The following is a 15,909-nucleotide window of genomic DNA, read 5'->3' on the forward strand; positions in this document are numbered from 1 at the left end:
AGATGTCCGAATCGGAATTTCGAATAGTAAATCAGTGATTTAAAAAATAATTAAATGTATTACCGTAATTAAATTAATATACGTTAATCTACTAAGTGGATTATAAGGTAAAGTCATGAAAAGCTCCCTAGATGAAAGTATGAAATGAATACAGTCCGGCGGTAGTAATGAATGCCAGTATCAATGAGACATTCCTATTATAATAATATTTAATATAATAATTAATATTCAATAATTGTATTTTATTACGATTAAAATATGATTATCTTTAAACTTACCAATTATACTTATGTCATATTAAAATTCAAATAAAAAAAATAATAAAAACTAATCGGACAAAGCAAAGAACTTAATGGAAATAACTACAAGAAGCGTTTAAACTTCTCAACAAACATGGAATCACGACAGTTACAACGTAGACTAATAATCTAATGACAACGTATGAAAAATATAAAGCGCAATTTAATATAAAGTTTAAGGCCCAAAACAAACAATTTTAAAAAATATATCCAAAATATCCCATAATTCTTTATACATTGATGCATTTATCTGGTATTATTAGGTAGTGTGTTCGTGGTTAAACTAACCGAATAAAAAAAAACATTTGTTTGCCGTGTGGTGACGTCAGATCTGAGCAGGGTGTTTTATGTGAGGTTATATTACCTTAGTCGCCTCGTGCGAGACCCGCGAGAAGAGGAGGTCCTACCTACGTTTACTTATTCCATCGCGTTTCCGTTAACTACGATTTATATGGAATTGAAAGAGTGCCATATAGTAACATTACTGTTTCCCGGTATTGCATGTAGATGGCGCATTTTCGATATCATATAAATCGTAGTTAACTGTAACGCGATCGAATAAGTAATCGCAGTTAGGACCCCCTCTTCTCCCGGGTGTCGTACGAGGCGACTAAGGTTATATAACGGAGAACGAGTGGCAACGTTCTCTGTGCTACTACTACTGCGATCACGAACCTCCCAAAGGGAGAGTTAAAGGTCCTTATTACAGGATATAGATGATGAAATATCTAAAAAAATCAGGTTTTAGAAAACCGACTTGATTTTTCTATTTTTTTGGCAAAGTTCTTTTCCTAACCACATCTCAATAAATACGATAAAATATTATTTTTTGCAATAAAATATTCCAATCATACCCCAATTATTCTGTGTAGTAAGTGAAATCATAAAAAGTTTTTATCGCAAAAAATGTGATTGAATGATAATGAAATAGGAGTGACGGTGATTTATGAGTGTTTAATGAAGATGACCTTTCTCTAAACTTTTCTCTCTCTCTTCTCATCCTTTTATCTACTCGCATACTTTACGTAAATAGGGCATAGAGTTTCTTCTGGCCCTTATGATTGAGTTGTTATGAATGATGATGATTGTGGAAATGAAATGAAATGGTTTCATGTATAATATACTTATCAAGATAAAGAAAGAAAAACAACTCTAACTGACCAAATAATATAAGAACTTTGCGTTAGATTTATGAACTCTTAAAACGTTACCACACTACTTTCATTGAATCAACCGACTTCATAGAGCCTCGAGAGGGTTCCATGTTTTTTTTTATGCTCGTTCACCGATTCTGGACTGATTTTAAAATTACGTTATTGTTTGAAAGGGTATACTCTCGATTCCCAATTCTTCTTCACCAGGTCACTATCTTGTGAGAGTCGAGTGATATCCTCAATACCATTACAAGTTAGCCCTTGACTGCAATCTCACCTTGTGGTAAGTGATGATGCAGTCTAAGATGGTAGCGGGCTAACCTGTTAAGGGGATGGCAGTTATGTTAAAATCATACCGCAAACGCGTTTTTACGCGTCATCATACCGGAACGCGTAACGGCTTGGCGGCACGTCTTTGTCGGTATCGCGATAACTAGCCACGGCCGAAGCCTCTTATCGGAAAAAACAGACTGTTAACAGTGGGTGATGGTTTTTGAGTCACTGAACTAGGTCGATGTTTTATTTTTTTAATTTCAGCAATTGCAGTTAATGGTAGATGAACGCCCGGTGTGTACTAGCTCTTAAGCGCGCGCTTCGAAGCGCCTAATGTGTACTACCTCTAATCTATGCATCGAGCATAGATAATAGAGCGATGTTCGTATTCCGCCATTATACCGAGAGTATACTTTTATGTTCATTCTAATCAGTTTATATGCACTTAATGTACATGATCGGTTTTAATTCCAATAAACATTAACCCTAGACTGCAATCTCAGATGGTTAAGTGATGATGCAGTCAAAGATGGTAGTGGGCCAACCTGTTTTGTTAAATCCGTACCCCTCATTAAAGCAGCATCGTACCGAATCGGTAGGTCGCTTGACGCCATTTTTTATCTAGTTTTATTTCATTTTCCGAAAAATGGACCATCTGAGACGCAACCAGATATTACTTAAAGTACACTCAGTGCCTCTCTGGTAAAATAATTAGCACCTATTTGACTGTGTTTTAACACTGAAACCAGCACCATAAAACAAACAGTCCAGATTTTAATTTTTACCGTAAAGCACCAGTCAGAATGGTCCTTAGTGCCGAATCGGAGAACATGTCCTAGTTGCGGGACATATTGTCTCAACCAAGAATGTCGCGTGACTTAATGATCAATATACATCGAATTATTGAATGTTTGGATAATTTTCACGAACGAATTGCGTTATGGGCGTAAACATGAATAAAGACGCTCTCGTCAAATGATAAATCGGGAAAGACAAATGGATTTTACACTCTTACAATATACAAATTGTTATCGAGTATGACTTAAACTATAATCTTCAACTTGCAATAACACGTAGCTACATACAGTAAATAAATAACTAATACGGCCGGTGGCATGAGTTTATATGATTCCACTTTTCGTACTATTTTATTATATTTATATAATGTTTTATTAAGTAATATATAAAATACATGAAAAATAGATAAGGTTTCTTTTTGAAAAATCAACTATAGCTGTCTGCCTTATCTTTCGTTTTCGCAATCACACCCCTCAAAGGCAGACATGGTAAAATGGTTTGACATTTCTTAAAATTTAATAATAACATTATTTTTAAATTTAAACAGTCTTTCGATAACTTTAGAATGATAAACATAATAAACAACACTTTTAATATAAAGTGCCCCCAAAAATGACGATGGAATCATTTTAAACTGATTGCCACCTGCTCCCTAACTAATGTATGGTATAATCTAGGTAGTGGATTCGGTAGCCGCACTCCACTATAGCGCTTACTTCTCCTTTTCCTTTTCCTTCTCTTTCTCCTTCTCCTTCTCTTTTTCCTTCTCCTTTTCTTTCTCCTTCTCCTCTGGCTCCATCTCCTTCTCGTCGCCCTATAAAGAAGAAACATAAAGCTAATATCACATTTTAATTACCGCATGAATTTGTCAATGGTGGTTAAAACAGCTTTCCTTCGGGGGACCGGATCAGATCCCAGAACTATTCGGACTTATGTGCGTTTTTAATTTAAGCAGTTAAATGTCATTTGCTTCAAAAGTGAAAGAAATCATCCTAAGGTAATCATATGCCTGTCAGTTCGAGTAATGATATTATCTAAGGCGTGTGAAGTTTAACAATCCTCACATGGCCAGCATGGTGTACTACGGGCGGTATATAGGGTATACGGTGATACGGGTTTTCAAAACCCGTGCCATGTAGTAGCTGTAAACTGCCTGTATTTTAATTTTATTATAATTATATTTTATTATATATAATTTATTATTCTCAAAGTGACTACTAATATATCAGAGTTACGAAATGGGAGTAGTCCACCCCGTTGTATCACAAGAGCACGTTAATTCGACAGTCCTGGCTATTATCAGTAACATGTAATCGTTCAAGCCCACCAACCCGCATCGGAGCTGCGTGGAGTTCTCATTTCTGTCACTCGACTCTATGAGACAAGACCTGAGCTCGGCAGTGTGATAGCATGTTTATAATGAGTAAAAGTTGACTGCAGGTTGACTGTGTTTCGAACACCTTAGTGAATCAAGTAATGACTCAAGTCTTGCGACTTGCTGATGTGGCTTACCTTTCCCTTTTCAGGCTCCTCGGGGAGTGGCTGTTTCTCAGCAGGCCCAGTGCCCTCCTTGACCTCTTTCTCCTTCTTCGCCGGTGGAGGCGGCACCTCCGGCGCGCACAGTTCCTCCCAGTCGGGGAAAGCGCGTTCCTTCAGGCGCGAGACCAGGCCGACGAGGTTCGGGAACAACTCATCCAGAGAATCGCGGAGAGCGTGCTGCACCTCCTTGTCAATGAAGTGCAATTGGGCGAGGTTCGCGAAGGCAACAACGTCCAGCTGGGGATAGAGAGTTTTATTCTGTTAGTGTAGTAAATTTTGTTATTATTATTCCTTTTCTTCCTAGATGTTGCCCGAGTTTATTTTGGAACCGTTTATTTCTTGGGATAAGGAGTATAAGAGCCTATGTTACTCTTCGTCCTTTCAAATAACTCTATGTCAAAAAACAAGTTGATTGGTTGCTCAGTTAGTGCGTAAAGGAAGGACAAAACAAACAGACAAACACACTTTTACGTTTATAATTTGAAATGAGGAGATCCGTAGGGCTAGTTACCGACAATGTTCAACTATTGGAGAAGCTGGAGTGGCAATGGGCGGGGCACAAAGCTCGGAGAACGTGTGGACACTGCGGTCCCAAGTTGCAAGAAAGACGTCTTCGCAACGATAGACGCAGCATTGTACTTAATTTAAATACTAATGGCAAAAAAAGAATAACGTTCTTTTTACCTGTTTAATTTCATCCTACCCTTAAATACCTTTAAAGTAACAAATCAAAACCGTTAATTAGTAATTAGTTTTATTGTAATCAAAGTAATCGCATTAATTTCACTCTATCAACAATAGTGATAGCCTGTATTCAAAATTAGAAATCGAATATTACCCCAAGATAAAAGTAACCTTGTCTGGGGTAGGCCGTTAGCATCGAACTTTCTGAAAAGTAAAGGGTGGGATGGCGCGGCACTAGTTCATAACCCAGCCGTCTTCGCTCGTGTATTCCCAGACATAAAAACTCGTCGGCGACCAGCCAGCTAACGATGCCACCCGATCGCGGCGTTACTGTAGCGATTCCTAATGACTACTTGCTTTTTACGACACATTTGTGGTACTGTAATGAATGGGAGGGTTAAATTATCAGGTTAAATTGAAAGTCTCTTTGAGTCTACGGAAGTAATATGTTCAATAAACTGACCGGTTAATAAACGAGAGTGTGGTTTATTACACGCGAGTTGAATATCAAACTCCTTGTGGTGTGTACCTATATAGTATTCTACACCTCGGAGGAAATAAAAGTCGAATCCTCAAGTTTATTATTGAAAGGAATTGTTATCAGTCAAGTCATTGACATTAAGAAAAAGCAACCTGGTTACTAATGTGTTTTTTTAGATAGAGTTAGTGCTTAAGTTTTTAGTTTTTAAATAGTTTGTTTGTTCATACGACTTTATATCGGGTTTAAAGTTGGTTGAAAGAAGAACTTTTAACCCTAGGAAAACAAACGAGGTATCCACGAGATTTGAGAGAAATCGTAATAAACGCAGACGAAGAACGCAAGCATCAGCTAGTTAATTATAATTGTAAAATGAGTTGTCTTACTTGAAATAAACAATTTTTTTTATGACAATTTTAAAGGAAATGCCCACCACACTACAATTTATATCAATCACAAAATCAAGCTCGACAAAGCAATTATAGAAAACAAATAGGTGAGTTTTGATTTTATTTTTGTCTCAATATGTTTGACGTTGGTTTTTACAATATTTATAACCGTAAGTAATCTTTTCGACAAACAAACCGTAAGATTTATGCACGCTCACTGCACTACGTATGCTTTCTTCATCAAATATCAATTTAATTTTCATTTGTACCATTAGAACTTCGGGCATAGGTACTTTATCATAAATAACTATTTATAAAACTTTGTAAATCGATCAATAAAATGATCAATAAAAAATATTTATTTTTTATTGATCTACAAAGTTTTATATTCAGTAAGTTAACCCTTTTAAGTCGACGCCAAATAGTTATTTATGATAAAGTACCTATGCCCGAAGTTCTAATGGTATAGAAAGTTGTCAAAACACGTGTTATTCTTATGATTTCAATTTGTTTGTGGTAATCACGGATCTACCCCTTTTCTACCTCCCGGGCTCTAAAGGTTGAAAGGAATAATTGTGAACAATTGATTTGAAGATTTCGGCTTCAGACTAAAGTACCTATTGTCCGCCATTTAATTATGATTAATGGCGACGGCAATAAAATAACTTAATATCTCCAATCAAAGCAAACGAGAAATTTATAACATAAAATAACATGATTCGTATTAGGTTTTCCTGCTAAGAAATTCGTATTTGCCATTCGGTCCCGGTTAGGTTAGGTTTAAAATCTTTATTCTCCAAAGAAAATATTGTTAACATACAGAAAGAAAACTTTAAACTAACTGCATTCATTTTTATTGATGACTCGAACCTAGGAAGACTAATTACTACTAGAAGGTAATCAAGAAGTTAAACAGTTAAAATTTTTTTGACAAAGATTTTTTAAATTAACCCTTAAACAGAAAAACCACCTATTCTACAATAATCTCTTTTGGTTGATTATTATATTGCAACTCGTTCAAACTGAATAGTTTTTGCACCAAGTTTAATTTATTTTTTTAGGTACTTGTAATATGACAACCATGTGATAATTTCATTTTAATGTAAATTAAAATATTTGTTTAATGACAAACAACTGCATGAGAGTGGTATTGTTGGTCTATGCTCCAAAACCCTGCCACCTAAAAGCCTTGTGACCGTTAGCTCAATATTCAGTTATAAGCCAGTAATATGCTTAGGATTGTCAACATGAAACAAAGCTTCGAAGCGAATTCGACGTCTAGACTATCTAGATCAATCACTTCCTGATGCCAACTCCCGGAAATGACAGTTGCTGGGCTTTGCTTATTAAGTTAGATAACAAGTAATATCAATACATAAGATTCACTTCCTGAATACTATCAGCTCGGAAAACCGATGGACGTTGGTATCCCAAGATGCTGGAATGGCGAACCCCCACCGGTAAAGGCCCCCAACGAGGTGGATCGACGATATTAAACGCAACTGCTTTACTACGCACTTACAGAAAACGCGCGAATGAATGAATGAGCGGGCTTGTGTCGCAATCTAACTGATCTATGTTTGTAATAAGTCCAGTAGGACAGTAAGACAAAAATACTTACTTGTGTTTTTGCAAATACAAGCCACGTAATTAACGTTTAATTTATTACTAACTGGGTGATTTTGTTTCGGTCAAATAAAAAAAAAAAAAACGAGCAAAAATAACGAAAATATAATCAATTGGACAGGAACCGGCGGGTCATCTAGTTCGGGACCGCCCGATTTCCCAACTGAGCCTAATAGGGTGGTGAAATTTACCTTCGTATTCTAATGACATTATAGTTTTTCATTTTCAAATCGTTGGAGCTGTTTCTGAGATTCAGATTATGCATATAGGTAAATATATATATGAATTGCTCGTTTAAAGGTAATGTTTCATGAAAACTATTAATTAAATATGAATCAGCACCTAGCTATCAGTAGTGTGTGGTTAGTATGGAGTGAAACAGTACAGACCCGGTTAATGTGTTAAATCAAAAACAGACAATGGGCTGAACAAGGAAAACCTTTTAAACTTCCGACGCTCGAGAGCGTTAATTGATCTACAGTAAACTATAATCCATTGTGTTCTTCTTGACCTTTAACTTATAATCCATATTAATACTAAATATGAACTCGAAAATGGCTGTTTCTCTATTACCTTTTCCCACCTAAACCATTGAACGGATATCAATCCAATTTCACAGGGAGAAAGATTGCATCCTGGGCAATGTCATAGGAACTTTAGGGTTTCATAAACGGTTTATATATTTAAAAATAGTTTGTAAAAACGCGAACGAAGTGTCGGGCAATATCTAATAAAACCTAAATTTGGACGCTTTTAAAGGCTGTCTACGAACGCATGGAATATAAACCGATTCGAACTAGGTTAACTGCGTTCTTGGATATCTTGGATACATGCAATGAATAATTGTTAAGTTAAAAAATGTTAAAATTATTCCTTGTTAACTTTACAATTATTCAGTGTAAAGTCAACATGTCCTGAGTATGCTCTGGCAGGGCGAAATGTGCGTAGAGAGTACGTTGCCGAAGATATGTTTGGTGTGGAGTATAAAGATTGATGAGGAGCAACAAAGAAAAATGGGCTAAGGATATAACGGAATGGTGTCCCAGACAAAATATAAGAAAGAAAGGAAGGCAACGTGTTAGATGGGAGGATGAAATTAGAAAGATGGCCGGTGTTACCTGGAAGAGGAAGACCTATAAAAGGAAAGTGTGGCAAGCTCTAGGGGAGGCCTTTGCGGAAACACAAGACAATCTCAAAACCGGTGTCAATTAGACTATTTAAGTTTAGTATTAAGTAACTTAAGATTAGGATAAATTTCATATTTTATTTTTGTAAGATTGTTCAATAAAGGCTATTATTATTATTATTATTATTATTATTATAAAGATTGAAGAAAATCGTTTAAAGATTAAAGAAATATGGAATCCCGCAAAGTACCGCCTGCTTCTATTCAATGCTTATTACATTTTCTGTGTTAGCCAGTTCCAGTAGCCTGCAATTCTATCTTCATCGGAGATCTGTCCAGCATCGATAATCTAAAGTTATGAGCATCTTACCTTTGTGACTATGTCAGCTACTTGTTTACCGAAACGACGCGACGGCAGGACCTATATTTAAAGACCATCAATCTTACTTGACCGGGCTGACTTGATGTTCCAGCATGTACCGTTTACAAATGTCACCTCGGACTACCATTCCGAAAAACTGTATCTGCTCAGCCACCGCGAATTGCTTCAGTCCGTTACAAACATCCTATAAATGAATTTAAAAAAATAAGACACTCACCAGAGTTGGTTCGTCTCCAAAGAAGAAAGGCTTATCGGAGAGCAGGTCGGAAAGTACACGGAGATCGTTGTACCCGAACTCGATGATCTCTTCCTGGCTGTGAACCCCGATGCCATGCGCCTTTGCTTTCTTCATACCCTATAAAAAACGTTAAAATGTAATTCAAAATCCTAAATTCCGTTGCATACATATGTCAATACGCCTAAAACGAGTGAAAACTAATTAAGAAACCCAATTTGGACAAGTCGGTGCGGTGCAGCCAAACAATGTATAAATTTTAAAAAATTTAAACCAAAAACACCAACATCCAAAATGTTAATATAAATTATGTTTCGGTTAACACGGTAACTGATTCCCATTGATGGAGGTTAATTGAAAAGATGAACAAAGTTAACTAACCATTATGAACATTTCGCTATCACGGCCCGGTATCGACTAGGTTAGCATCAACAGGTGCCGGGATATTTAACCACCGCCGATGGCAATATGGCGGCTGCTGACGCCATGGGGTAAGGGGGGTGAGTGGTGCTTTGTAGTTGCGCTAGATGAGGACAACGCTCCTGTATGCTACAAGGAGGGGGGGGCGTCTTATATCTATACAAGACGAGCTATTCCAGACAGCGGAGGCGTTGCACCGCCGAAGTTACAAAATGGCGGAAGATTTAAAATTTTCTGAGGAATAAATATTTCTGAAAATAGCTGGTAAATATACAAGTATCTTCAAAGGAAATACTTTGTGATTTTCCATAACAAAATAATACCTACTGGACTGAGCAAATTTAGAAATAAGGGAACATAACCAAGCCTTTGTTATACGAATGGAAATTGTAAGAAAATCAAAATAGCTTCGACTTAAAAAAATACTTCTAGGCAACTTCGAAGAGTGAAAAGGTTGACGTAGGTGTTCCTATTGTCTGGCTAGCAAGCGTGGGTGCCGCGAAACCGTAATCCGCCATCTGTTCAAAGAATCTACGAGAATCATTCACTGAAATCTACTTCGGTAAAAGGACGGGGGTTAAATCGAGCTTACCTTACGTCCAGAGTTAATTTTGTAGCAGAAGTTGAGAATGGGCGTGGGCAGACGTGTGTTGAGCGCATTCTGGAGATTCAACTGGTATCCCTTCAGCACGCTGGCGGGATACTTGGCACGCCACCAAAAGATCACCCATGAGAGATGATTCTCGATCATGGAGATCATAGCGTGAGCCACAACACGCTGGGCGGCCGTCAGACCTGCGAAAGGTAGTTTGAAAATAGTGGCCCGGCAACTACGCGTTGAATTAATGCACATGCGCGGCGTCCTCCAGGTACCCTAGATACTGATATCAAGGCGTATCTAGGGTTTTAGGTCACTCAGGGCATTCACCTAGGCTGGGTGGAAATGCCCAGATATATTGATTTTTACTTGAGACAGGCCCGGACATTAAACAATTTAAAATGGCAATTCTTTATAATGTACTGTAGGTACAAGCGTAAACTATCCTTACAATTACAAAATCCGAAACAGTGTTGTTTCTTTCACGTTCTGACTAAGCCACCAATCAACTTTATTTTTGGCATAGTGTTGGTTGAAAAGACGGAGAGTAACAAAGGCTTTCTTTTATTCCAGGACAAATTTTTCCTGCGGGATTTGAAAAAAATCCATACATGTAAACGCAGACAAAGAACGCGGGCAACAGCTAGTTATATTATAAATGGGAAAGGGTGCCTGTTTGTAAAACATCTAATGAAATTTGGCACATATAAGTACTATACACACCGGCATATCGGAACACAAAAAAAAGGGTTCATAATTAAAAAAAATATGGTTCTGTTTTACACTTCTTTTGTTATTTAAAATTAGTTGTACTTAAAATGAGATAACATTAAAAACAGATTTTGCGAGTAAAAGCTATTTGTGCAAAATGGTACATTATGGAACTTTTCATGTAACCGGGAAAAGTGAAAATTATTATTAAAATAACAATTAATTAAATTAGGTGATTAATATCGCGTATTTCCTCCACGTACTCTTATTAAAGTTTCTACCCGTCTAGGCATACTAAGAATGATGTTATCGATGGTCTCCTGGGATAGTCTCCGCCATTCCTCAACTAGGCCCGGCCCGGTGGAGAAGGAGTTTTGTGGACAACCGCGCTCCAACCTAGACCATCATAGCTTTCTATCAGGCATGGTTATCATACTAATATTATAAAGGCAAGAGTTTGTATTCAAGTGTGTTTGTTTATTACTTCTTCACGTCGTAACTACAGAACCTATTTGACTGACATTTGAAATGGAGATAGGTAACACCGTGGATTAAGTTAACAACTCCGGGACGCAGCTAGTCTTAAATAAATACATTATAGCATACTAACCGACATCCATATTCTTGTTGTATTTTTCTGATAGCTGCTTGATGATGAAGGTGCTGTCAGCAATTTCTTCTCCATTCAACTCAACAAAGGGAAGTTGCCCCTTCTTGGAGCGGAACTTCGCCTTGTGATCGACATTCTAGAACAATCGTAAAGAAAATTTCTTTAATATTTCTATAATAGTCATAAGAAAGTTGGCGAGAGAAAAACAATTATACTAAGCTTGGTCTTCGAATTAGACAACTCTTTCGTGTTTCGTGACAGTGACCTTAAAAGGTATATATAACAATGAAACCAAAAAGAAAAGAATCGCAGACAAAGACTTCACATGACATTCAAATTTAATTACGCATACTCTTTGTTACTAATGACACTTTTCCCACATTTTTTAATAGCTAGGCAATTGTAGTAAACACTAATACTGAAATATGAGTAAAATGCGTATTTGTTATATAGCTGCAGATGATAAGTAAAAAGAAATGCCGACAGTTTACCTGCGCAATTAGCATTTCTAGCAATTATATGCGAATAAGTAGGATTATACAAGTACAACAGATATATATTGTACAGTGTACTAATTAGTACTAAGTGTTCTTTTGATTTTAGTTTAAATTTTCAATAGTAAATTATCACAAATAGATATCTCTGATACTTATAAATACTCTATCGTGCCAGATAACATCAATGCGCAGGGCGAACCACTTGACCCGAAAAGCTGAAATTTGGAGGGTAGATATAAGACGCAGACATGCGTTGAGAGAGAAAATCAAGCATTCAGAGGGTAAAATGACAGTTCGAAGTTTTAATGATAGCCATTTTGAAAACTAAACATAAAGGTATGGAAGCGAAGGTTTGAATTGGAAAATATACATTTAAAATATTTTTTTATACAGAGCTTTTGAAAGGGATACAGGGGCAAAGGGGCAATATAATATAATGTGTGGAACATTATATTATATTGGATTTGAAAGTGTATCATTCTTATTCGCACAGGTCGCGAGCAAACGAGTTACGGACATTTTATTGAGGAATTGGGGTCGACTATTTTAGAGGGCGTCCTTTATTTGACGTCACTCAAAAAGCAATAAAAAAATCTTGTGGGGACACATTCGCGTGTATTTAAAAAAATCGATCGATGGGCCAAACAAAATCAAATTAGCAATGCATTTCGAAATAAATCGCAAATTTTTTGTCTGATTAAAAATAAACAATATATTTTACGCCCGACTGTAACAAGTCCATATTCAAATTGAAATTTTGAACAATTCGTTTTGATTAATATAGTAATATAGATTGAATAAAAAAAGTTATTGGTCAACATTTATCTTCTGATAAGTATCGGAAGTCTAATAAAGAAGTCTAATTTATGTTTGACAAAAAATTTGATCCTCATTTTGACACTGAAACCAACAGTTTTGGTGTAATTTATAAAAATCTATCAAATTTTTGAAAAATTAAACTTTGATCTTGACTAACTTTTGAATGCGAGGACAACTCAAAAAATATTATCAGACCTTTTTTGTAGATCGTTCAATTCTCTATAAAGATTGAAACAGCGATTTATAAGTCAATCAGTCGTTTTAACTGTACAAAAAAAGAAGCAAAAAAATTTTCCCATGTTCTGTCTTATGGGAATTAAAAAAATGCGATGAGGACAGTCCTAATATTAAGGGCTCATCTTTTCACAGAATTTTTTTACACCCAAAAAGACCTTTTGAGGCTGTCAAACAGCCTCAAAAGACTTAAAAAATTTTTTTTGTCTCCCTAGTACCAACCATAAAACAAGGCATCTGTTATGTATTTTTCTTTAGCTACCTAAATAGTAAATAAATCATGGGTACCTAATCATTTTAATATAATGATTCAACAAAAAAAATACCTATAATTTTGTGCATAAGAACAGACTTGCAAGCTCGAATTCCACGATAGTCAAGAAATCAGATTTCACCTTTTGAAACTAGAGATTTTCCCTTGGAAGTAATTACGACAGTTGCTTTAAAAATACGTAAGCATAAAAATAGATAGGGATGGGAAAGTTCGCAAAGCTGAAAATGGGTAAGCAATAGTGTATTTCCAAAAAAGAAATACGTAATTCAAAACTTGGTTATAAACATAAAACCCAAGAATTAAAATAATCTTTATATTGTAACGGTAAGTAATTTATTTGTATCAATTTTTTAGGTGAAGTGGGTAATTATTTAATATGTTTTTTGGTAAAAGTCGGCGTTACTGTGAAGAAATCCAATATAAAATGAGCGTTAATTTTTATTGGCTACAATCCGCTACATCTTTAGGGTATCCTATTAGATCTTAAGATGTTCTCCATCACGCTACAATAAGTGAATAGAGTTTAATAAATTACATACAATATTAAAGTGAAATTACGTATGTATATGTATTTTTTTACTCTTACATTTTTTGAAATCTCCTTGGACTCAATTGAGTAGTACAGTACAGCGTAATTTATGATTAACTAATTTCTGCCTAACATTCAATTTCTGGCTGTCGCAGTTCATTTAAAATTTGGTCATAAGTAATGAAAAAAAGTTGTTTCAGTTAAACACTTCTTGAAGAGTCTTTTGAGAGAGCGGCGGGTTGGACATTTCGCGTTGGTATTTATAAAAGCGACCTAGCAACAGCCGGGTGGGTGTAGGCTTCGAGCATGCGCAGCTAACTTGACCTGAGCCCTGGCGGTAGCGCACGTAGCTTCCTATGTATCTATACATACAAGCTACGGTTGCTAAATGGCCCGGAAATCCGGGAAAGTCACAGGAATTCTGCTTCGAGCCCCGTGTTTAGTAATTATGTTAGCGTCCTGGAATCTTTTCCAATGGACAAAGACACGACGAAAGAGGGTTTTTTTAGTAGCACCAAGAAGGTTGAAGGTTGTTGCCCCTTCTGCGTTATATTTCCTTTGTAATATGTACGACACCCGCGGTATGGTGGTGGTGACAACTGTATTCTTATCTGTCTATTAAATAATAAATTTAACTTTAAAGGTTAAAATATACCGATTGTTTGGGGGGTTTTGTTTTAAAGGAAACCTTAAGGTTACCAATGATTAGGAGGCGCCTAAAAATTAACACCAAAACGGAACAAAGGGCTGTACACCCGCATAATTTTACATTTCGCTCGCTCCATAATCTATTTATTCTTACTTGTCTTATAATTTAAACAATATTTTTGTTACTTTTTACTTTAAACTTTATTTGGTTAAGAAAATTATAAAAGTCTAAGTCAAACTCACTTATTTATTTTCATTAATAAGTGTTTATAAGTCAGGAATTTTATCGCACTAGTTTTTTTATAACATTCCTTTCAAATCTATATTTTTATTGGTTCTTCTCATTTACATGCGACTAAATTTGACGAAGGTGAAAACTCAAAACTTGAATTTGGCGCTAACGCGTCTGGCCACCTTATCTCGTAGCGCACGTTTAGCTATCTCTGTCAAAGTCGTAATAGTAGTAGGTAGTACCTAAGAGTTTGTAACTTTGCCATTAGAATTGAAACACAACAAATTTAGTTGATTGAAACAATTTTTTTTTTCAAAATTACCCAGAATCTATTACTCGGTGATCAGCACAGGACCTCGCAATCCGTAACCGATCATGACGACCAACGACTTATGTATGGTATATTGTAGGTATACCTAAACAGGATACCTACTATCTAAATGTGACTAACTCATGCACGTGACACCCAACAGGTTGTCATGACGATGGAACAGGGGGATGCGGTGGATCGAGAAGAGTAGGTCGTGACCGGGCCGAGCGCAGACAGGCCCCCCCACCCCCCCGTTCGGTCGCAGGGAGGGTGGACGAATCCGCGTTGTTGACGGGGGCGTTGTCTCTCTACATCGCCGTATATGGCCCGGGCAGTGGTCTCGAAATTCAAAATGCAAAAACGGTAGCTTTTTTAGTGCCAATATTATATCTATGGATTTGTATTTAACATCGGTAACGTGTATCCAAAATTGGTATGCCATGACAGTACTAAAAGTTAACCATAATCGCCATTAACAACCCACTACAGAACACGCGTCTCCTTCCAGAATAAGAAGGGTTTAGGCCGTAGCCCTCCACGCTGGCCAAGTCACAATTGGTGTACTTCATTTACTATAATTACCTAGAAATCAGCAGAAAATTAATACCATCTTAAGAGTCGATAAATGTATGGTAAAAATAAAAAAAATCCGTAACTTCTAGACCTATAAATTCCGCGGACATAAAATGCTCAACGACTCATTTAGCTAATTCTTAAACAATTAAAAACTTGGAAACGACTTTATACGCATCTGAGAGACTGCGAACCCTTTGACACCTACGCGCCAATTTGTTCAAAGATATGGTCATGACCGGACAAAGAATAAATGAATGGTAGAAATAAAAAAAATCGGTAACTTCTAGACTAATAAATTCCGCGGACATAAAAGGCTCAACGACTCATTTAGCTAATTCTTAAAAAAATAAAAACTTGGAAACGACATTATACGCATCTGAGAGACTGCGAACCCTTTGACACCTACGCGCCAATTTGTTCAAAGATATGGTCATGACCGGACAAAGAGTAAATTTATGGTAGAAATAA

At 36.4% G+C, this 15,909-nt stretch overlaps 1 protein-coding gene across 1 annotated transcript in view; it reads right to left on the reverse strand.

Moving 5' to 3' along the window:
- Positions 1 to 449: 449 nt before the first annotated feature.
- The window catches only part of LOC120635994 (failed axon connections), a 76,134-nt gene continuing 60,674 nt past the window's right edge, over positions 450 to 15,909 (reverse strand). Inside the window, exons 2-6 of the mRNA XM_039907215.1 lie at positions 11,323 to 11,458; positions 9,996 to 10,198; positions 8,966 to 9,103; positions 4,037 to 4,300; positions 450 to 3,338 (exon numbers count right to left, since the gene is read on the reverse strand). Of these exons, the coding sequence (XP_039763149.1) occupies positions 3,237 to 3,338; positions 4,037 to 4,300; positions 8,966 to 9,103; positions 9,996 to 10,198; positions 11,323 to 11,458 (843 nt within the window). The 3' untranslated portion in view covers positions 450 to 3,236. The remainder of the gene's footprint in view (positions 3,339 to 4,036; positions 4,301 to 8,965; positions 9,104 to 9,995; positions 10,199 to 11,322; positions 11,459 to 15,909) is intronic.

The sequence above is a fragment of the Pararge aegeria genome, chromosome Z (genome assembly GCF_905163445.1).
Source record: "Pararge aegeria chromosome Z, ilParAegt1.1, whole genome shotgun sequence".
Lineage (NCBI taxonomy): Eukaryota > Metazoa > Arthropoda > Insecta > Lepidoptera > Nymphalidae > Pararge > Pararge aegeria.